Raw genomic sequence first — 24,891 nt, forward strand, 5'->3', positions numbered from 1 at the left:
AATAGCCGTTTATCATCTGCATTTCTTCTTGGTGTAGCCACTTTAATGGCCAGTAGTGTAGTGAGAGAATATGAAAATCACGCACGTGGTTTCTGAAGGCCAGATATTACATTGCGGGTTGCATAAAACGACTTTGGTACGGGCAGCTGAATCACCCTTTATACAAACTATAAATAAATTTTAGTTAGCTAGTATCCTTCGTGGTGTTGGATTTGGCTGATCAGCTGTGCAGAATAATGGAGCCGTTTGCACAGATAGCTACCATGTTTTTGCCACTGGCTTCTCGCGGCACTGTCCTGTTCCAGATGTACTCGACACACCTGGCGCAGAAGGCGCGCGAACTGAAGCGCGAGAAGCGGATCAGCGACATGCTGCTGTGCCAGATGCTGCCGCCCAGCGTCGCCCAGCAGCTCAAGAGGACCCGACAGGTACGAGGTGCTGCTCGCTATTCTCAGCTGGGAGCTACCAGCAGAGGCAATCACTGCCCTCAACAGCTTCTTTTAAAGATTATTCCATTTTTTCTTTTATTTATACGAGGATGTTCCCCCTGATATAGTAAGTGTCTTTTACTTATACTGCAGTATCACGCTTCCTGCAGCGTTTTACGTGAATTATATTGCGGATAACATCCACACACCACCAACAACTGGAAACACAAAATAATAAAGCACTGTGGGAACTCAATGCATGTACGTGACTATATTAACCACGCACGCTGAGAATAAAAGTTCGAACGAAATGGACGGAACTAATTACACTGTGCAACATAAATAAAGACGGCTTGCTCGAAACACTGTAGTTCCCACCCATTGCAACCATAAGTATGAAATTTGTGTCAAAGGTGTGCATTACCCTCCTCTGTAATGGTGCAATAGCGTGACGCCTGTGACGACACTCTCGGGTTCGACTTCAATAGCAAGGTGCCGACAAGTGCGAAAAAGAAGCCACGGCTCAGAAGTTTATGGGCGTGTAAGATGGGTTATGGTATCATATTGGCACCAAACCTCACCACTATTCTGCCCAAAGTGGGCATGCTGGTGAGGTCGTCACAGCCCCTCTTGGCCACATTTCACAACTTCTTTTGGCACCTCTGCAGTGGAGGTTAGAACGGCGACGCCCCTGGTTGAAATCAAGCGGCTTCCTTACGAGTGGCCGAGGAAAACTTTCCAGACACACTGCTCCCACAATCTGCGCGGAAAGGCCTCAGGTGGTGGCATTAATGTGCAGAGCCTAAAGTCAACCGTGATCACGACACAGGAAGACGAGAAATAGGGGGAATGAGAATGCACAAGTACCTGCCTCCAAAGGAGATGCAGCCCCACAACGTCCTTAGAGAAGTGTGGAAACATCCGAGGATATTAGCTGTGTCAAAGTTTGTCAAGAATGTCTTCCTGTTGCTTACTGCGAACTGTCGTTTTCGACCGCTAAATGTATGGGAATCAACGTACCAGGTAAAGCGGTGGTTTCATTGGCGCCATTAACACCACCCACTTTATACCATCCATTGAGGACTCTTCGTACCGATTCAAATCTGCGCTGTCTGTAATGCTTTCCTCGGACTCTTATTTAAAAAATCCACCTGATTTCAACACTGGGCGTCGCTGCCCTGACCTCCACCTCAGAGGCGTCGAAAGGAGTACAGTGCGGGTAAGAGGGGGTGTGACAAACTTCCCACCACGTGAAACTTCCACGGTGGCTTCGGACGGGTTTGTGATGAAGTTTGGTGCGAGTGTGTCATAATTAACCCAGGTTACAGCGCACGTGAACTTCAGAGCTCTGGCCTTCCTTTCGCACGTATTGACTCCTTGCTATTTGAAGCGTCGTCGTGCCCGAAGGTGTCGTGTCGCAGGGCGCCACGGTTTTGCGCCCTTACGGTGTGAGGCTGTGCGCACCTTAGAGCAAAATTTCAAACTTCTGCAATGCAATGCGTGGGAATTAAAGGGTTTTGAAAAAGTAATGATTTAATTCTGTTGCGCAGAGTAGAATACAGTACCTGAATGTCCCGTGAATGCCAGCTTTCTAACTTCTCTTTGCTAGCATCTGTGATCTGCCAAATTTATTTTGTGAGTCGACGCACTTTCTGTCGTCAATTAAACCAATTTTGTGTACAACTTTCGTCTGTAAATAATGTAAACTTCGTTTTTTGTGTGCCGTTATTGAATTTAATTTATCGCACTTCCTGAAGGGTAAATTGGGATGCATTTCAGTATTTGCCTAAACGAGCGTGGAAAACCGCTTAAAAAGCGCACTCGGATTGGTCACTGTTACTAGGCCGCCGCGCAGGTTCACTTCACTTCTGGCAAGGTTGGCGCTGAGTCTTCAGCTATGTAAGAAGCTCGTCTGGCTTCCAACCTTACTTAGATGTTTTAAAATTCGTCTTAAAATAAATACCAAATAGTGACTCATGAAGTTAGATACATTGTATCATAAAATCTATTATGACACTCTTTTATAACTTGTTAAAAAAAGAAGAAAGTCGATTCTTACGCTAAATGTATGTACCTTCCGAAAGGAATTATATACACTGAAGAGGCAAAGAAACTGGTACATCTCCTTAACATCGTGTAGGGCCCTCACGAGGACGCAGAAGTGCCGCAGCACGACATGACGTGGACTCGACTAATGTTTGACGTAATGCTGGAGAGAACTGACACCGTGAATCCTGCGTGGCTGTCCATAAATCCGCAAGATTACGAGGGAGTGATCTCTTCTGAAGAGCACATTGCAAGGCATCCCAGATACGCTCAAAAATGTTCATGTCTGGGGAGTTTGGTGGCCAGGGGAAGTGCTCAAACTCCGAAATGTGTTCCTGGAGCCACTCTGTAGCAATTCCGGACGTGTGTGGCGTCACATTGTGCTGCTGGAATTGTCGAAGTCTGTCGGAATGCACAATGGACATGAATGGGTGCAGGTGATCAGACAGGATGCTTAAGTACGTGTCACCTGTCAGAGTCGTATATAGACGTATTTGTGGACCCATATCACTCCAACTGCACACGTCCGACACCATTACAGAGCCTCCACCAACTTGAACAGTACCCTGCTAACATGCAGGGTCCATGGATTCATGAAGTTCTCTCCGTACCCGTACACGATACAATTTGAAATAAGACCCGTCCGACCAGGCAACGTGTTTCCAGTCATCAACAATCCAATGTCGGCGTTGACGGATCCAGGTGAGGCGTAAATCTTTTTGTCGTGCAGTCATCAAGGGTACACGAGTGGCCCTTCGGCACTGAAAGCCCATATTGATGATGTTTCGTTGAATGGTTCGCACTCCGACACTTGTTGTTGGCCCGGCATTGAAATCTGCAGCAATTTGCGGAACAGTTGCACTTCTGTCACGCTGAACGATTCTCTTCCGTCGTCGTTAGTCCCGCTTTTGCAGGACAATTTTCCGACCGCAGCGATGTCGGAGATTTGATGTTTTACCGGATTCCTGATACATACGGTACACTCGTGAAATAGTCGCACGGGGAAGTCCCCATTTCATCGCTACCTCGGAGATGCTGTGTCCCATTTTTCGTGCACCGACTCTAACATCATGTTAAAACTCACTTAAATATTGATAGCCTGCCATTGTAGCTGCAGTAACCGATCTAACAACTGCGCGCCGGCCGGAGTGGCCGAGCGGTTTTAGGCGCTACAGTCTGGAACTGCGCGACCGCTACGGTCGCAAGTTCGAATCCTGCATCGGGCATGGATGTGTGTGATGTCCTTAGATTAGATAGGTTTAAGTAGTTCTAAGTTCTAGGGGACTGATGACCTCAGAAGTTAAGTCTCATAGTGCTCAGAGCTATTTGAGCCATTTGAACAACTGCGCGAGACACTTGTCTTATATAGGCGTTGCCTACCGCAGCCCCGTTTTCTGCCTCTTTACATATTTCTGTAATTGAATATGCATGTCTATGTCAGTTCCCCTGCCACTTCAGCGTATTTCTACAAAATAATTACTCCCATATGTCAGACATAGCATTTAAGTAGAAAAATATGCTGACTGCAAGTACGGAAAAAGGAATAAAAAGTACACCGGTGTGCAAAGCTTAGGGTGGAAAATTATTTTCGCATGACGTATCCCTGATAAATAACATAGCTCTATGAAACGCACGTGGGGCAGTAGTACAGTTTCACAGTAACGTTGATTGGTGAGTGTAACTAGTTCAAAGATTTGGAGATCAGTACGCCCATGTAACAGTAAGCTCCCCGCCCCCCTCCCCTGTGCACCATAACACGTAGACCACCAAAACGATAATACTCGACAATGCTGGGCATACCTTTAAACTGCGAGAGATGGGAACGCATAACGCATCCAGGATCATTGTCGAACATGATTGCTGGTCCAGGTGTTGTGGTGTGGGAAGGCATAATATTGCATTGGCTTACTGACGTCCACACTTTTGAACAAGGTAAACCCGTCGGCCAGCGTCATTGTGACACTGTACTCCTTTCCCTTGTACATCTTTTCAGTGGTGTAATCGACCCAGACTTCTTTCTTTGTGGATGACAATGCGCGACCGCATCGCACAGCACAGCTCTTGGAAGGAGACCATATTCAACGAATGGACTAGCCTAACTAGCATCGAAGCTCGTTGCAGAGCATGTATTGCGTCTGTGTTGATCACACACGCTAATAAGAACCATGTTCCACAATTTACAAGGTCCGGCGGACACTTCAGTGCACTTATTTTCTTTGAATAAAACTGTCATTTCTGTTCGCCTCTTGGAAATATGTTGAAGAGCAAGAATTGACATCTATGGCGATCACAAATCCCATTAGCAACCATAGCCCACCGTTTGTAATGACCAGTGGACCAACATAAATCACTATGACTTCAGTGTAATTATTGTCTTTGAATAAAAGTGTCATTTCTGTTTGTCTCATTCGTATTAATTTCAGTTATCTTCTGTACTATACTGCAGCAGTTCTCTTTTTGTTGAATGATCCAACTTTCATAGAGCTATGCTACTTGGCAGTGGCATATCATGAGAAAGTTACTTTCGTTCATACTTTTTTGCACACCAGTACTGGCCGGCCAGGGTGGCCGAGCGGTTCTAGGCGCTACAGTCTGGAACCGCGCGACGGCTACGGTCGCAGGTTCGAATCCTGCCTCGGGCATGGATGTGTGTGATGTCCTTAGGTTAGTTAGGTTTAAGTAGTTCTAAGTTCCAGGGGACTGATGACCTTAGAAGTTAAGTCCCATGGTGCTCAGAGCCATTTGAACCATTTTGAACACCAGTACTAATTCTGAGACCAGATAATTTGGATTTTGAGTTTGTATCTTCCCTTTTCCATTAGTTTACTGAATTTTTTTTCTTAATGGTATACTAAGCTCATTTTACATAAAAACGTACCTTTTCTGAGGAGATACGGACAGTTGACTTAAATATAGCTGGTTTCCATTAAAGGGAAAGCTTAGTTAACCATTTTCCTTCTTGTTACTACTGCAACTCGGAGTTGGTAGTGTCTGATAACATATGTCGAAGAAACATTACATTCACAGGGCTTTTAATGTTTATGCAGACCATAGAAGCAAGGAAAGCTTCGTGCTATTACTATACATGGTATATCTTTTGCAGGTTCCGGCGGAATTTTACGCAGCGGTGACTGTGTACTTCAGTGACATCGTGGGCTTCACTGAGATAGCAGCCATTAGCTCCCCTCTTGAGGTGGGTCCCTGTGCGCTTGCAACGTATCATTCAGAAAACAATTTACTTATTTCCAAAAACGCGTGTTATTATAACAGAAACGCTTGTTTTATTACAGGTAGTCACTTTTCTGAACTCCATCTACAAGCTGTTCGACGCTCGCATAGAGTGCTACGATGTGTACAAGGTGGAGACCATCGGTGACTCTTACATGGTGGCATCTGGGCTACCCGTCAAGAATGGTACGGCACGATCCTTGCAGATTATGTGTACGTAATACGACATTACTTACCAATAATGAGCGGAAGAAAGAGAGTACCCCAATTCTTCAATTTTACTCCAGTCTTTCAAGCAATCTTATTCCTTCTCATATTCTAAGGCCTTAGCTTATCGCCTAATAATGATACATTTGACTTTACGCAGCTTCTTCATCAGCTTACTTTAGTAATTCGTCTCTAGTTTTGTTGTTATCGCTGAGCTAAACAGCTCTTCCTTAACGAATTTATTCTAAGTCGCGCCTTTGCCGAATACAGCGATTCGTTTGCAAACCTCTAATCCTCAAGTCGTTATCAGCCAAATTAGCATTCCATAAAGCCTTACAGTGTTAACCCACTACGGAGACAGCGACTTAAACCACTCCCTGGTAAGGCTGTTAAATATTGTCAACGTAGATCTGTACCTTCTCCACGCATAACTAATCTCACATTATGATGCCACTAGTGTCCAAATACAGCAATAAATCAGATCAAAAAAGCCCTTAGAAATGCGTGCCTACCTCAACCAAGACCTCAGCGAGGTAAAATATCAAGATTAAGATATGGGGTCGAAGACGACGTCTAACCAGTTTCAGAACGGAATCCATGGATTTATTTGTTAGCTAGTTGACGGCTACTCCTTTTTTATCGGGAAACAGTTTAAAATTTCTCTGTAGAGTTCGGTTTTCATTATTTATATTTCAATTAAAGAATTATCTTGGCTCCAGGCCTAAAAAATATCGCTCATTTACACTAAAACGAAACAGAGATTGATCGGAAACAAGTTATTTTTATTGGAAAGTTTGTTGAAAACTTAATTCTATTCGTCGCTGTTGGAATACTTTTAGGATGTAATTGTAACACCATGAAATTATCCTACTAACATCAAATCCTGAATGTTCATTAATATCCATCATTCGTGTATTAATGCTTCGTTTTATAGCACAAACGCGCGTGATATAATTAAACTACTGCCAATGGTTAAAAATTTCGGGTCAGTATGGATGTGGATAGTTTTAGAAACGTTTTAATTATGATTTAGTAGGCTGAATAAATAAATTTAAAAATCCAGATAGACCTTTCCATCGCTAACTAATGTCGTAATTTACAACATGAAAGGAACTCGTAAAGTAAATATAGCGTTAAATTTCTAGACGCACAACTAGTTATTTCAGAGGTAAGCGTGATGTCTGGAAGTGGGAGAATCGCTCACACTAGTAAAAATTTCACACCGCATTGCAAACGATACATACTTCAACACTAGTTTTAGAAAATAAACTGAAAGAATAGGTATGCATCATTAAAGACACTGTTGGAAATGTATGGTTACAGAATTTATGAGATGAAAGGATATGATAAGTGTTTGTTAATGATGAGGTCATCAAAATCTGATTCATCCAATAATTCAAAGGCATTTATTTAGGGAAACCATAGGAAGGATAAGCCTGTAACATCGACCCAGTACTGACACCCTTCCGTCATATAGCAGTGTCACATCCAGCTGTGGCGTTTCTCACTTAACAGCATCACTGTTTCCGTCATACTACGGAACTTCGCTGCATATTTAGTGGTGGTGAATAAGCAGTGTTTGTCTTGGTCCTTTGAAGCAGTAACACTCAGAGCAGAATATAACAGGAGCCATACAAACGTCATTACTAGTTTTGTACAAGTCGCTACCGAATTTAAACCTTCACTATCAGTACTAGTAGAATGTGAAGATTTCTCGACCTAACAGCTACAGACAGTGTCTTCATGTCGAAAGTGCACTTGTTTTGCGGCGTAATCTCCTCGTTTCATTCATCTGGACGAGAAGACTATCAGGAATCGTTAACTATTGGGTAACTTCGTAATCAACACGGAGAATAGCTTTTGCATGTCAGAAAACACTTACATCACACGTTTCTAGTAGATTGCGATAGAACTTGCCCCCCTTCTAACAGCCGTGTACCGCAAGTTTCTAGAGTAACGGAAGGTTCCAAATGATTGGAAAAGAGCGCAGGTAGTCCCAGTCTTCAAGAAGGGTCGTCGAGCAGATGCGCAAAACTATAGACCTATATCTCTGACGGCGATCTGTTGTAGAATTTTAGAACATGTTTCTTGCTCGCGTATCATGTCGTTTCTGGAAACCCAGAATCGACTCTGTAGGAATCAACATGGATTCCGGAAACAGCGATCGTGTGAGACCCAACTCGCTTTATTTGTTCATGAGACCTAGAAAATATTAGACACAGGCTCCCAGGTAGATGCCATTTTCTTTGACTTCCGGAAGGCGTTCGATACAGTTCCGCACTGTCGCCTGATAAACAAAGTAAGAGTCTACGGAATATCAGACCAGCTGTGTGACTGGATTGAAGAGTTTTTAGCAAACAGAACACAGCATGTTGTTCTCAATGGAGAGGCGTCTACGGACGTTAAAGTAACCTCTGGCGTGCCACAGGGGAGTGTTATGGGACCATTGCTTTTCGCAATATATATAAATGACCTAGTAGATAGTGTCGGAAGTTCCATGCGGCTTTTCGCGGATGATGCTGTAGTATACAGAGAAGTTGCAACATTAGAAAATTGTAGCGAAATGCAGGAGGATCTGCAGCGGATAGGCACTTGGTGCAGGAAGTGGCAACTGACCCTTAACATAGACAAATGTAATGTATTGCGAGTACATAGAAAGAAGGATCCTTTATTCTATGATTATATGAACACTGGTAGCAGTTACTTCTGTAAAATATCTGGGAGTATGCGTGCGGAACGATTTGAAGTGGAATGATCATATAAAATTAATTGTTGGTAAGGCGGGTACCAGGTTGAGATTCATTGGGAGAGTCCTTAGAAAATGTAGTCCATCAACAAAGGAGGTGGCTTACAAAACACTCGTTCGACCTATACTTGAAAATTGCTCATCAGTGTGGGATCCATACCAGATCGGGTTGACAGAGGAGATGGAGAAGATGCAAAGAAGAGCGGCGCGTTTCGTCACAGGGTTATTTGGAAAGCGTGATAGCGTGACGGAGATGTTTAGCAAACTCAAGTGGCAGACTCTGTAAGACAGACGCTCTGCATCGCGGTATAGTTTGCTGTCCAGGTTTCGAGAGGGTGCGTTTCTGGATGAGATATCGAATACATTGCTTCCCCCTACTTATACCTCCCGAGGAGATCACGAATGTAAAATTAGAGAGATTCTAGCGCGCACGGAGGCTTTCCGGCAGTCGTTCTTCCCGCGAACGATACGCGACTGTAACAGAAAAGGGAGGTAATGACAGTGGCACTTAAAGTGCCCTCCGCCACACACCGTTGGGTGGCTTGCGGAGTATAAATGTAGATGTAGATTAAATGAATGTTTTTTATTTTTTTTATTTTTTATTTTTTTTATGACTGGCTACGTGATTCGACCCCTCGTTGTGATAGCAGCTTCATTTCTGGCGTGACATTGTAGTCCTAAGTTCATCCACAGCAACAAATCGGTGCAACAGATCAGTTGAGGCTGTCCTAAACAGTGCAAATATTGCTCAGAAATTCTGTTTGCATTTGTCTTTGGTCAGTAATCTACAAATGTGGCATCCATCCTGCATAAAGCATTCTCCTAGTTCACATTTCATGTAGCCTGAACGGTACACTCTCTCCCAATGCTCCTGAGACGTAACTGTTTTACGTACCTTCGATCGCTGATCATCCAGTACCACGCTGTACACTTTCTTGACGTTTTTATTTACGGCTGCCGGGGCCGAAAGTCCTAACGGGAAGCTTTTTCTTGAGAATTATGGCCACCCTCTAATTCTGCCGCCCTTTCTTAACTGTTGATCATGAAATAGTAGCCTTCTTACATACCTTTCGATTAATTTCTGTTAAAAAAGTGGTTGTACAAATAAAACTACTTTGCACGTAAAACATTTGATTTACATTACTGCATGACATATACCAACGTAAAACATAATTAATGTTAATGCCATCTGTGTAACAAAGAGTGAAATTTTTACCTTCCCTCGTAGATCTACCATTAATTTACATTACCCAAGGTAACAACAGGAAACATCTATTGACATGCGCAAGGGGCGTTTTGATGAAGTTGTGCAGTTGTTCAGGATCGCTTCCAGACATCCCACTGATACACACATCTTTGTCAGATAAATACCTCTGTCCCATCTGTTGCCTACAGTTTCTCTTTTTTTCTTTTGGATCCGCAGTTTCCAGTCAACATATGACAAAAATCAACCCTTTGTCCTGATCCTGAATAACATGTAATAAAATGTGGTCGTTTTTCACTGTACAAAAGGGAATAAATTGTTAGCGCCACTACAATATTAGAAATAGAGCAAACTTAAAACGTGATCATCAAACCAAACAGCGTAGACAACAAAAAGTGAAGTCGAAGACAAGGAAAAGATACTGCATAACAGGTTACCGCAGTATCACTTTTGACGGGAGAGCGGTTAAATATATTGTAGTGGTTCAAATTCGTAGCAAATGGCTCGATACATAACCTCTTGGAGAGGATATCTCTCTTTTTCATTTCATGTTGTTCTTATTTTCTTATTACATGTCTTAGCACGGAATCGTCACAATGGAAGCATTAACTGTCAAAACATGTGCTTTGAGTGGTGATGATCCCCCTGGAACGTCACACAGAGACAGTGAAGTGTAAACGTACTGTATGGAATCGTGGGTGATTAGTTCATCGATCTCCTTAGCTTGCCGCTGAACTGGAGCACGCTTTTTTCAATGTGTCCAAGACGAAGTTACACAACTACCGGAGCGTGCCTTTACTGGAATGTCGCACAGTTTCAAGATAACAAGACTCTTTCACGTTTGGCGATGGTCTCCCGTAATCGTCTTCATGCTACCTATCCTGATAAATGTATAGGAAAGAGAGGACTTTTCCCGTATCCCGCCATTTTCTCCATTGTTGAGACCATCGTATGGGATCTTGTTTTGGGAATAGGGTAAGGTCCGATTCCACCCGTCTGCTTTGGCCAATGACGTCACGTTAGGACTAAAGAAGATGATTTACCGTAGTTACTAAAACAATCACAGACAGTATTTAATAACAGGCCAATTACACACGTCAAGATGGCGACCACAGCACAGGCCACCATGCTCAAAAATAAACGTAAGAAACACGCAAATTACTTCAGTCAGCAAATAAAATGATATTTACGGGATAACCACGGGAACAAATTACAAACAAAAGTTTATAAAGGTAAGATCATTCGCGAGCAACCTAAAACTCCAAAAACAGGACACGCGAATTCAACTAGAATAAACGAAATATACCTACAGCAAATATAAAGCTGGAATCGAATACTTCACTTTACCTATAGCACAAGCGAAGACAGCGATACCAGAAACGCCCCTCACTAAAAAACATGATAATCTATAAATTATACACTCGAATTAGTCTAGAATAAAAAACCGAACATATAAATACAACAATCGCACAATTGTAATCGATTTTTTACCTTGACCTATATGGCTCAAACGAAGACAGCGGTACTGGAAACTGAAAAACCGAAACGTGAGAAGCAATATCGCAATTTTTGTTACGTCTATACAACGAAAAAGGATCAATTGATACTAAAAACAAGCCCTGGAAAAGAAAATAACGAAACAAAAATTGAAAACCACCAATGGAAATAAATTTCCCTTCCAGGAATAAAATATATACTTAAATGAGATAACAAATATCACAGAAACGTACTTAAAAAGCGTAGTCGACTCCAAACTAATGTAGGTTATCCACTAAATATACTACAAATATTCATATGCACATACACACAGACGAATACACATAGAGACAGGCAGACTCAGACACACATGCGCGCGGGTATACGTGAAACAACCGCACCTCACAAGTTCTTCCAGTGTAATGACCAGGCTGTGTGTGTGTGTGTGTGTGTGTGAGAGAGAGAGAGAGAGAGAGAGAGAGAGAGAGAGAGTGCGGGTGTACGCGAAACAACCACACCTGACAAGTTCTTCCTGTGTAACGACCAGGCTGTGTGTGTGTGTGTATGTGAGAGAGAGAGAGAGAGAGAGAGAGAGAGAGAGACAGAGAGAGAGAGAGTGTGTGTGTGTGTGTGTGTGTGTGTGTGTGTGTGTGTGCGCGGGTGTACGCGAAACAACCACACATCACAAGGTCTTCCTGTGTAATGCCCAGACTGTGTGTGTGTGTGTGTGTGTGTGTGTGTGTGTGATAATGACCGCCGGCCGGAGTGGCCGAGCGGTTCTAGGCGCTACAGTCTGGAACCGCGCGACTGCTTCGGTCGCAGGTTCAAATCCTGCCTCAGGCATGGATTTGTGTGATGTCCTTAGGCTACTTCGGTTTAAGTAGTTCTAAGTTCTAGGGGACTGATGACCTCAGAAGTTAAGTCCCATAGTGCTCAGAGCCATTTGAACCATTTTTTTGTAATAATGACCAACAAAACAGTGTTTTAACTTCGTTAAGTGATCCAGTGGCCGCTTGAATTTTTGGTTTTAGCTAATAATTTTGCGAAGTTTTGTTGGAATTGGTATTAGTTGTGGTGTAGTAGTGTTAATACAAGTAGTTGCTTTCTTAGTAGACAGAGAATTTCGAGACCGCTGTTGTTAGTTCCATAAATAGTTCTACTGGTGTAAATGACTTAGGTAACGTAGACGTATAGTTTTTTTCAGTAACTGTAAAATTTTACCATGAGTGAGAAGTGTGGGCTCTGTCATAGGTTTTTGAGTAGTGGGTTACAGTGTGGGATTTGTTCAAAGTATTTTCATTGGGAGGAATGCAATGGGGAAGCCAGTGGGCATTCTGGCGAGATCCTCTCCTAGGAAAGTAGAATCTGTAGTAGAATAAGTTGGTAGAGGAGTTGGAGCGTAAGATCTGTGCCTTTCAGGTGCAGTTACAACGCGCAAAGGAGGAACTAGATAGGTTGAGGAGGGTAAAGGGTGGTGGGGAATGGGAACTGGCAGTTGGCAAGAAGGCAGCTAGGAGGAGGAGGAGGTATTCAGACAGTTATACTTTGTGTATATGCAATAGATTTGACCAGCTGTCAGAGTTGAGTGGAGAGGAGCCTCCTATAGCTGCAGATGAAGGGAAAATGCAGCAGTCCTCAGCAATTAGGAGGCCTAGGTCAGTTGCAAAGTCTAACAGAATGAATAAAGTTCTGTTGCTAGATAGTTCACACGGTAGGAAGTGTTGGGGAGTGAGTACCAGGTCACCACCATTGTGAATCCTAGTGCAGGGTTGGCTCAGCATAGGGGGGAGTTATGTAGGAATTTCATGAAAAAGGATCAGGTAGTGATAGTGGGTGGAGCAGGGAACAGTCTTGATAGGGATGGGGAATATAATGTAGGTGGTGACCAGGTAAAGATAGCTACTCAAATTGGTGGCTCTAACGTGCACTTCGTGCAGCTGTTTCAGCGTCATGATCGGCCTCATCTTAATGTGGCTGTTAGGTGCGTTAACATGGGGCTGGAGAGGGCGCTCATGGCAGAGGGCATGAGTCATATTTCAGTGGTGCCAGTTGGGTCTGTCAGTAGGTCAGGTTTCACTAGGCATGACCTGCACCTCAATAGGGAGGGGAAGGGGAGGCTGGCGAAGCTTATAGGTGACAGTGTAGTGGGTGGTGGTGGGATCACTCATGGAAAAATTCCTGCAGTAGTTGGTGTTAGAGCTGCACCTTTTTTAGATTGAAGTCAGCTGATAAGTATGCCTGCATAAAGGAAGTCCCTCTAACTAAAGTTCAAATGGCTCTGAGCACTATGGGACTTAACTTCTAAGGCCATCAGTCCCCTAGAACTTAGAACTACTTAAACCTAACTAACCTAAGAACATCACACACACCCATGCCCGAGGCAGGATTCGAACCTGCGACCGTAGCGGTCGCGCGGTTCCAGACTGTAGCGCCTAGAGCCGCCTCTAACTAAGGGCTCACCTTCAGAGGATGTCATGTTTCCAAGTAGAAAAGGAATGAGCATATTTCATCAAAATATAAGAGGTATTACATATAAAATTAGTGAACTGCTTATAGATGTTGACTCTGAAATTGTTGGTATATCGGAACACCACTTAAATAGTTTGACAATTCAGGGGCTTCCTTTACCAGGATACAGATTACCTGGCTCTTTTTCAAGGAGTTCCTTGTGGGATGGGGGAGTGGCTATGTATGTAAAGGACACTATACCATTTGAGTCCATAGATGCATCATCAAACTGCACTGAAAATATATTTGAATGTTGTGCAGGGGCAGTTGAATTTAGTGAAACTAAACTTCTAATTGTTGTTGTTTATAGGTCCCCTAACTCTGACTTCAGAGCATTTTAGCTCAAGCTAGAGGGAGTTCTTGATTCACTTTATAGGAAATACCAGAAATTAGTTATATGTGGTGATTTCAATACAAATTTTGTATACGATGGTGCAAGAAAAAAGATTATGGTAGATCTCCTAAATTCAAATGATCTTATGCAGACTGTATTTTTTCGAATTTGGGTGCAGAGGAACACTAGCACGACCATAGACAATAATTTTGTTCATTCTTCATTACTAGATGGGCATTCTGTTAGTAAAAGGGTGAATGGCCTTTCAGACCATGATGCACAAATTTTAACACTAAAAGGCTTTTGTACTCAAACAAATGTCACATATAATTACAAACTATGTAGGAAAGTTAATCCAACAGGAATAGAGAGTTTTTTAATCCTTATCAAGGAACAAGAGTGGCAGGATGTTTATAGTGCTGATAACTTTGGTGATAAATATAACGCTTTCCTTAACACGTTTTTCATGCTCTTTGAGAGTTGCTTTCCATTAGGACGTTCTAAACTGGGTAATAGCAATAATAGGCAGCCCGGGTGGCTGACTACTGGGATAAGGATGTTATGTAGAACAAAGTGAGAATTATATCAAAAAGTTAGATGTTGTCACGATCAAGCTACAGTAGCACATTGCAAACAGTATTGTAAGTTATTACGATGTCAAAGATTATGTGGTATGCAAATAGAATAACTAATTTACAAGATAAAATTAAAACCATGTGGTCAGTTGTTAGGAAGTATCTGGTCAGCAGCACAATGTAGACGATATAAAGTCAGTTCGTAGTAAAAATATTTCTGTTACTGATAAATCAGATATATGTACAGTATTTAACAATCATTTTATGAAAATTGCTGGAGAATTAAATAAAGATTTTGTTTCTACAGGGAATCATATAACTTTCTTGGCAAATGCCTTTCCAAGATTGATGTCTGAAATACTCCTCTGCGATACAGACAAGGGGGAGATTGAGTGAATAAATAAATCACTGAAGACTAAGGACTCTCATGGTTATAATGGAGTCCCTAGCAGAATATTAAAGTACTGTGCTCCACATGTTAGCACTGCATTTAGCCATATTTGTAATTTTTCCTTTAGGGATGATCAGTTTCCTGAACGATTAAAGTACTCAGCAGTAAAGCCGCTTTCTAAAAAGGGAGAAAGGGATAATGTAGACAATTTTAGACCTATTTCTATGCCATCAGTGTTTGCTCAAGTTGTTGAAAAGGCTGTCTATGTAAGGGTAGTTGATCATTTTATATCACATGATTTGCTAACAATTGCACAGTTCGGCTTTAGAAGTGTTAAACAACTGAAAATGCTATATTCTCTTTTCTCTGTGGGGTACTGGATGGGTTAAACAAAAGGTTTCGAACGCTAGGCATATTTTTTTTATTTAACTAATGCATTTGATGGTGTTGATCACAACATATTGTTCCAGAAGTTGGATCATTACAGAATACGTAGAGTAGCTCATAGTGGTTCACCTCTCACTTTAGTAACAGACAGCAAAAAGTCATTATTCACAATGTTGAGAATGGCTGTGATGTGGGGTCTGACTGGTGTACAGTCAAGAGGGGATTGCCCCAGGGATCAGTGTTGGGGCCAATGACACTAGCTTGGTAGTGAGGGATGTCGTGTGCAGCATTGGCTCGGTTTCAAATAGTGCAGTTCATGACCTAAATTCATAGATTTTAGAAAATAAACTAACGCTAAATCGCAGTAAGACTCAGTTTTTGCGGTTTCTAATATACAATACAACAAAACCTGACGTTTTAATTTCACAGAATGGGCACATGAATAGTGAAACTGAACAGTTCAAATTTCTAGGTGTTCAGATAGATACTAAATTGTCATGGAAAGCACACGTTCAGGATCTTGTTCAAAGAATTAATGCTCCTATTTTTGCTATTCGAACAGTATCTGAAGTGAGTGATCATTCGACACGAAAATTAGTCCACTTTGCTTATCTTCATTCGCTTATGTGGTATGGTATTATATTTTGGGGTAACTCTTCCCATTCTAAAAGGATATTTTTGGCTCAGAAACTGGTGGTTCAGGCAATAAGTGGTGTAAGTTCACGAACCTCTTGTCAACCTCTGTTCATTAGTCTGGGTATTTTAACATTGGCCTCTCAATATATATATTCCTTACTGTCATTTTTTGTTGCCAATATTAGCTTATTCCCTAGAATAAGCAGTTTTCACTCAGTTAATACTAGGCAGAAATCAAACCTGCATTTGGATGGGACTTCCTTAAGTCTTGTGCAGAAAGGTGTGCAGTATACTTCTGTATCCATTTTCAATAAGCTACCACCTGAATTCCAAAATCTTAGCAGTAATCCACGAGCTTTCAAATCGGAGCTGAAATTTCCTCATGGATCACTCCTTCTATTCTGTTGAGGAGTTCCGTGAAAAATTAAGCTGATTCTTGTTGTATTGTTGATTGCCTTTACTTAAACTGATAGACTGATTTGTTTTTGGGTTCATAAACATTTTATTTTTTCTGTTATTGCTTTTATTTTGTAATTTCACGGACACATTCCATGACCTTGGAGATTTGCTCCTCAGTTTGGTCCTACAGAACTTGACGTGGAAATAAATAAAAAAAGGACATCATGTGTCAAAATGGACGGTGGAGTCAGACAATGCACTTGCCCCTAACGCTGATCACCTGCGACACCACGACACCAACGCCTGCTAATCTCTCACGCACGTCTAGTCCAGACAAACCGTGTCGATCACGGAGGTTATTATTTAGAGCAGGTGTATCACTTAACAATACAGCGGATGGCGTACATGTATCTCGAAACTTCCCAACGCATCTTATATGCTAGTCCAGTCCACAGCCTACGACACTATACACACGTCAATTGTCAGCCTCAATTGAACAAACACGTCTTTGGAAAATATTGTTTGACAACTCGCAGAGACCCAGACATACACACGTCAAAAAAAGTTTTGCATCATCCCAGTTCCCAGAACTCCTGAAGATAGACGTTGACTGTGGATATTGTATCACAGACACAGTCCCTTTGAATATTCAGAGATGTCACTAAATCCACCCAGAGATGTAAACAACCATGTATGAACAGCGCCTATTAGACGGAGGAGGTCCGACAGCCGATCATTTCCAGTTATTCCACCAGGAAGGAGTTACAGGCTCGTGTTGTCTGTAATTCAACCAGACCTAGACGGTCAATACCACGAATCGCGCGCGTCCGCATTGTTACTTTGTGCCAAGAAGGGCTCTCAACAAGTGAAGTGTCCAGGAGTCTCAGAGTGAAGCCAAGCGATGTTGTTCAGACATGGAGAAGATACAGAAAGGTAGGAACTGTCGATGACATGTCTCGCTCAGGCCGCCCAAGGGCTACTACTGCAGCGGATGACCACTACCTACGGATTATGACTCGGAGGAACCGTGACAGCAACGCCACCAGATTGAATAATGCTTTTTGTGCAGCCACAGGATGTCGTGTTACGACTCAAACTGTGCGCAATAGGCTCCATGATGTGCGACTTCACTCCCGACGTCCATGGTGAGGTCCATCTTTGCAACCACGACACCATGCAACGCGGTACAGATGGGCCCAAGAAGCCAAATAGACAGCTCAGGACTGGAATCACGTTCTTTTCACAGATGAGTGTCGCATATGCCTTCAATCAGACGTGTTTGGAGGTAACCCGGTCAGATGATCGACTTAGACACACTGTCCAGTGAGTGCTGCAAGGAGGAGGTTCCCTGCGGTTTTTTGGGGGGAGTTCATCACAGCGAGACATGGTGTCAAGGCGAAGCTACAATTTCTCCTACATGGAAGCGACAGTGTGACAGCAAGAGACATATTGGACAATATCGGCAAGGAAGCACTAGAGACGATTTCGAAGATATATAACACTCCTGTGGCTATACCACATAAAGTGGAATTAGCAGACGTTAAATTGGATGTTCTAATGGAGGAGTTGCCCGGGATATTGCAGCAGCTACTTATAGACGATTATTACCTCTTGGATTTAGACATAACGCAAGACTTCGCCGGCATTGTTGTTGATAATTCTTCCGGGTTATATGGCCGTGGTCCATGGAATTCTTCTATTCATAACGTTTCGTCCAATACTACGTTGGACATCCCCAGAGGTATGGCTGGTCCTGTTGAGACCTGCCGACTGATGAGTCGGGCGTCGGAGAGCGGCCTAAATACCGAGGAAAGTGGGCATGGTCTAGCTTGCACATAGTAGCAGAGAGAAAACATGTCAAAGATAAAATGTAACTTTCGATAATAGTCCGTCATAGATAAAAATCACTTATCGATTCTGTAACGCCACTGTCCATATCTCGCTTAATTTCAAGGCCTCTTCTTTTCTATTAAAAGTATCTTCATCTTTATAAATTTCAATAGCCTCCCTATACAGTCGTGGATAACAGTTCGTGGTAACACTTAAAACTGTAGTTTCAGAAAACTTAACTACATGGTCACCTGACTGAAGTGCATGTTCCACAACGGCTGATTTATCTATTTTTCCCAGTCGGCAAAGACTTTTATGCTCCTTTACCCTCGTATTCACACTTCTTTTCGTAGTACCACAAGTGCACGAAATTTTATACACACCGCTAAATGATAATGGTGGCCTTCTATCTTTAACAGAACGAAGTACTTGTCCTATTTTTCTGGTAGGTTTGAATACCGGTTTCTCTTAATGTTTCAGCAAAATTTTGCCGATTCGATCTGTAACCTTACTAATGAAAGGTAAAGACACCGTGTTCTTCCATTGTTGTGTACCATCCCTGTCCTTTGGCCTGCTGTAATTAGGTCTTAAACCTCTATTAATTTCTTTGTTTGAGTACCCATTCTTTTCGAAGGCATGTTTCAGATGATTATTCAGTTCCATATCCAGATGTTCCAGCGTACAAATCCGTTTTGCCCTGTCCACTAAACTTTTGGTTACACCTCTTTTCTTTTGTTGGTGATGATTGGAGTTCTTATGTAAGTATCTATCAGTACGTCTGCTCTTCCGAAACACTTTATGTTTTAGACTGGCATCGGTCTGTCTCATGACTAACACATCGAGAAACGAAATAGCCTGGTCTTTTTCCACTTCAATGGTAAACTGAATTTTAGGGTTTATGCTATTAAGATAATCAAAAAATTCGTCTAAGGCTTTTTACCGTGTGTCCAAACCACGAATGTGTCGTCTACATAACGATACCAACAACATGGTTTCTTATTTGCTTTATTCAACGCTAATTGTTCAAATTTCTCCATGTAAAAATTGGCAATCGCAGGGCTCAACGGGTTACCCATGGCAACACCATCCACTTGCTCATAAAACTCGTCATCCCACTGAAACTAGCTAGATGTGAGACAGTGTCTAAACAGAGCAGTCAAATCTTCAGGGAAAACTTCCGTTATGTAAACCATAACTTCATTGACCGGAATCATAGTAAACAGAGATACAATATCAAAACTGACCAACATGTCTTCAGGAGCCAAGGTTAGACCTTCAATTTTCTCAATAAAATGACGTGAATCCCTCACATAAGAATCAGTCTTACCAATGTGTGATTGTAGAAGAGTAGCTAGATACCTAGATAATTGATAAGTAGGGGAATCAATCGCACTAACAATGGGTCTCAGAGGGAGATTTATTTTGTGAACTTTAGGTAAACCATAAGGTCTGGGACACTTAGCTTCACTCCTTAGCAAAACTTTTTTATCCTTCTGTGGAATGGAAGTAGAAGACTTTATCAACGTATTAGTTTTCCTCAAAATAACAGCCGTCGGGTCTCTTCTAAGTTTAATGTAATGTCCCGCCACTAATAGATCCCAAATCTTACTTCTGTAGTCCTATTTGTTCAGCACCACAGTGGCATTGCCTATATTGGAAGAACAACGATCCCTTCGTCCGCATTTAAATCCCTCAGGGCCTTTCTCTCCCCCTTAGTTAAATTACGCCGGAACATCTGGATATGGAACTGAATCATCTGAAAAAAACCTTCGAAAGGAATGGGTACTCAAAATATGGCTCTGAGCACTATGGGACTTAACATCTCTGGTCATCAGTCCCCTAGAACTTAGAACTACTTAAAGCTAACTAACCTAAGGACATCACACAACACCCAATCATCACGAAGCAGAGAAAATCCCTGACCCCGCCGGGAATCGAACCCGGGAACCCGGGCGCGGGAAGCGAGAACGCTACCGCACGACCACGACCTGCGGACATGGGTACTGAAACAAAGAAATTAATAGAGTTTTAAGACCTAATTACAGCAGGCCAAAGGACAGGGATGGCACACAACAATGGAAGAACACGGTGTCTTTACCTTTCATTAGTAAGGTTACAGATCGAATCGGCAAAATTTTGCTGAAACATAAAGTGAAACCGATATGCAAACCTACCAGGAAAATAGGACAAGTACTTCGTTCTGTTAAAGATAGAAGGCCACCATTATCATCTAGCGGTGTGTATAAAATTCCGTGTACTTGTGGCAAGGTCTATATTGGTACTACGAAAAGAAGTGTGAATACGAGGGTAAAGGAGCATAAAAGTCTTTGCCGACTGGGAAAAATAGATAAATCGGCCGTTGCGGAACATGCACTTCAGTCAGGTGACCATGCAGTTAAGTTTTCTGAAACTACAGTTGTAAGTGCTACCACGAACTGTTATCCACGACTGCATAGGGAGGCTATTGAAATTTATAAAGATGAAGATAATTTTAATAGAAAAGAAGAGGCCTTGAAATTAAGCGAGATATGGACAGTGGCGTTACAGAATCGATAAGTGATTTTTATCTATGAAGGACTATTATCGATAGTTACATTTTATCTTTGACTAGTTTTCTCTCTGCTACTATGTGCAAGCTACACCACGCCCACTTTCCTCGGTATTTAGGCCGCTCCCCGACGCCCGACTCGATCAGTGTTCACCGTCACACTCCATTGTTCACCAGTGCCATCGTATTCTTTAGTGTTTGTGCGTCGTGTCAACAGTTCGTAGTGTGGATTGTCATCGAGTGTGAACGGCTTCTTGTGTTTTTATGTTCATGTGTCTACTGTTTTTTCCCGCCGTTTTTCTAAGTGATGTCTCTTCTCTGTTTATCTCATTGTACTCTCTTCGGCTGAAGAGCGGCGTATTGTGCTGCTGCCAGCCTACCTGTTTGTTCAGGTGTCAAAATTACAATAAAGTAAAAAAAAAAAAAAGCCCGACTCGTCAGTCGGCAGGACTCAACAGGACCAGCCATACCTCTGAGGATGTCCACCGTAGTATTGGACGAAACGTTAGGAACAGAAGAATTCCATGGACCGCGGCCATATAACCCGGAAGAATTATCAACAACACTACCATCCGGTCGTGAAAGCCTTCATCGTATGACTTTGCAGGCATTTTTAATAAAATGGAGATGTGCGACTACCTAATATCAACCCACGACTTCTCCATGGAAGGAGACCATCAGCGATGTGTCTGTGGACAACGATAAAACAGCTGGAATAGACTGTTTAACGTGGATCAGCTCCAATTGTAGGGTAAAGGTATATAACAAATTTATATGTCAAATCACAAGTCCAGGAGTAAACAAAGTTATAGGTAACCATCTCACAGTTTTTATAAAGTGTCCCTACACGCGACTTCGGGAAACTTTTACGTCTTCTTTGGCTAAGGAGCATCGTATTACCAGGCTGGGGTCCACCATATACAACTACCGAATGGATCGTGTGTTCGACCCAGTGCAAAGCTGTTTAACTGTATTAAACACCAAAAAGCAGTATTTACAATGTGCTCCACTTTACTCTGTGCCAATTGCATCCATGTGGTGTCAGCTAACTAATAATTTACAGAACAGTTGCTGTGTGGTGTTCAACAACGTTCTACAATTTGTCTACTGGGGTAATAAGAACACCCGAAAATTGAATGGTGTGCAATTAAGTCTGCCGGACTCTCAAGACCGAGAAAAGCTTATAAATTATGCTCTGTCTCCATACAGTTTTAATTATCTACCTGTAAACTACGTGGAGATTTTTAACTCTGACTCAAACAAAGACAATATAAGTATTACGCAGAAGTGTTATGTTAAAGCAAGAAACTTATTTTTCTCAGTCTCCACAATACCGTCCGATATAGATATCGCCGAATTGGGACTGGTTCCTACAAATAATGTTATACCCCAAGTCTTAAGAAAAAGGACCAATGTATCAAACAGACTTAAACTATTGCCCATTAGAGAAATTACTCCTTTAAGTGCAGTTAACGTTTTAAGTGTACCGAAACGAAAACTGGAAACGGAGAAACGCGAAGTAAAGAAAAGGAAACTGGAGTATATGGAGAAGACAACTGCTATAAAGCAAGAATATAAGCTGCAATTGGAAAAGGAAGACGCTATTGCCGATGTGCAGGCCAGGTTTACGTACGGATTTAAACATTCTGTATGGAAAAATCTGACTACGAAGGGGGAATACAAAATATTGGCATTTACAGAAAACAGCCATGGAAACTGGTCACGTGTTGGAGTACTGGCCGAAATCAGTGGAATCGAGAACTTTTATTATACTAAGGGATACACGAAAAATGTGTTTATTTAGCTCTATTCCCATTTGGATCGGCTTAAAAAGGACGGTTATATTCTATCTAAGTGTGGCGAGCTGGATCTTGTCCACCTGGCAACAGAACAGCCATTTGCCGAGTTTAAATCTGATGGAATAACTACATTTAATGGCCACTCGTTTGCAAAAATTGTAAACTTAAAGTTCTATACAGAAATCCCGCAAGAATGTGGAGCAAGAGAGTTGCTGACATACACACATGAGGACGTGGAACGCTTTAACAGCAGCGTCATGGAGGAGATACGAGGAAAAATTAAAATCTCTGGATGCTCTCGCCTAGAAGAGCTGCAGGAAGGAACGGAGCTAACAGTTAAAGCCATAAAACAAGTATATCCCAGGAAGAAAATTAGATATTTATTAGAATTCGAGAATATACCTTCTCTGCATTTGTCGAATTACTGGCTGGAGAAAGAAATAGATGATTCAGATGTGGATTTAAGTTATAAGTTAAAAATTAAATTGGACCTTATTAAAGCTACACCTAAGAAAAATAAGGGAAAAGTTGTTTTCTGTGTGTAAATGTATATGCAAAAGATAATAAATATTTTGTAAGAGGATATTTACCTGTCTTATTCGCTAACCTACCAAAAATCGTAAGACATTTCCTACATACATCGATCTATGTGCCTGTATTTCGGATGCGGAAGTGAGCAGTTGGGTGACCTTGAAAGGTAGTTGAAACTAGGTAGTTGAAACTAGGTAGTTGAAAGCGTAGCGAACCCCTTTTCTTACCTATTTGAGTCAAAGGCGATGACTGACTAAAAAGGATCACAAACAGTAGGAACTCGTATGCTTATTGAGGTCGGAAGGAATGTACACTAGCTTTTCACACCTCTAGGTTTACATTATCCGCTAGAAATGATGTCTACGATTTGAGATCAGGTCCTCCCATTCAGCCACATATCTGCGCCGGATGACAGCCACATGTGAATCATATCTCGCGCTTCCATATCTCAGAATGAGTCACCTAGCTCGAACCTATCAGCTACAGTAAAAAGCCAACATGGTCTTAGTCAGTCCCTCCACATCTTGCAACTGCTTCCATTTCTACAGCTTTGCGCATGTGATCATGCCATTTTAAGTCGGAACTGAGCAGAAGTCGGACAAAGCCATATCCACCACCATCTGCAGCCCATCTGGAAACAGATCGAACTGAGTTACTGCAACAGGGCCGTGTTTTGACCATTCGGCGGAAATACGCGCATTGTGGTACGTTTCCAAACTACATACAAGCACTGCAGATCCACGTCCATTCAAATCTATAAGCCCAACGCGCTATCATCGTTATTCTCTACCCCCCAGCAGACAAAAATTAACAACTATAGAAGCTCAAATAACTTCATCCGATATAAAACTCACATAGACGCCATTACTCGCGCGATGACGCAAAGCTGCGTTAGAGGTCCAGCACGGAGAGAGAGAGACATAGAGAGAGAGAGAGAGAGAGAGAGAGAGAGAGAGAGATTTCGCAATGCTTCCCAGAATAGCACAGCGTGCAGCCCTCCAGGCATTCCTAACGGCGTACTTCATCCCTCACTGAATTTACCTGTTAACCTGCTGCTGCTCCTGCTCCCTGTGTGGAACAAACCTATTAAATACACACGTATTGATACACTAAGTTTCATCACCTCTATTCTAGGAGAATGATCGTATCCCACGTACTATACTGTAAATCGCAAGAAATGCCCCCTGTGGCCCTATTTAATTGTTTGAAACACTGTTTTATAACGTGTTTTGTACATTGCCAAACATTTCTTTTTTCTGCCCCCTCTTCGAGGTCTATGTCAGATTCTAAACTGGCATTAAGACGCTCTGATCCACGACCTCTCACAGAAAACTAGACATCAGACTATGTAAATCATATTCTTACCGCAGATAGCATAACACTGAATTATTTTTAAATAAAACACACTTACAACATAAGGAAACTAGAAGAGTTTGGCAGCATTGTGAAGAGTTTCCAAACTACCGTCCGAAAGTGATTCATGACCTCTACATTTAAATTCATATGTCACCGTGATGGAATAGATGATGGCTCAGTGTCCCATTTCGAGTTTTTCGTAATTTTGCAGTCATGTACGCGATCGCTGTTTAGCTGCTAGCAACCCTCAGAAGTTGTCACC

General features: G+C 42.1%; 1 protein-coding gene across 1 annotated transcript in view; it reads left to right on the plus strand.

Moving 5' to 3' along the window:
• The window catches only part of LOC124789699 (receptor-type guanylate cyclase gcy-19), a 442,435-nt gene that overhangs the window by 321,221 nt on the left and 96,323 nt on the right, over positions 1 to 24,891 (plus strand). Inside the window, exons 8-10 of the mRNA XM_047257147.1 lie at positions 306 to 428; positions 5,578 to 5,667; positions 5,765 to 5,888. Of these exons, the coding sequence (XP_047113103.1) occupies positions 306 to 428; positions 5,578 to 5,667; positions 5,765 to 5,888 (337 nt within the window). The remainder of the gene's footprint in view (positions 1 to 305; positions 429 to 5,577; positions 5,668 to 5,764; positions 5,889 to 24,891) is intronic.

This window comes from Schistocerca piceifrons, chromosome 3 (assembly GCF_021461385.2).
Source record: "Schistocerca piceifrons isolate TAMUIC-IGC-003096 chromosome 3, iqSchPice1.1, whole genome shotgun sequence".
Taxonomy (NCBI): domain Eukaryota; kingdom Metazoa; phylum Arthropoda; class Insecta; order Orthoptera; family Acrididae; genus Schistocerca; species Schistocerca piceifrons.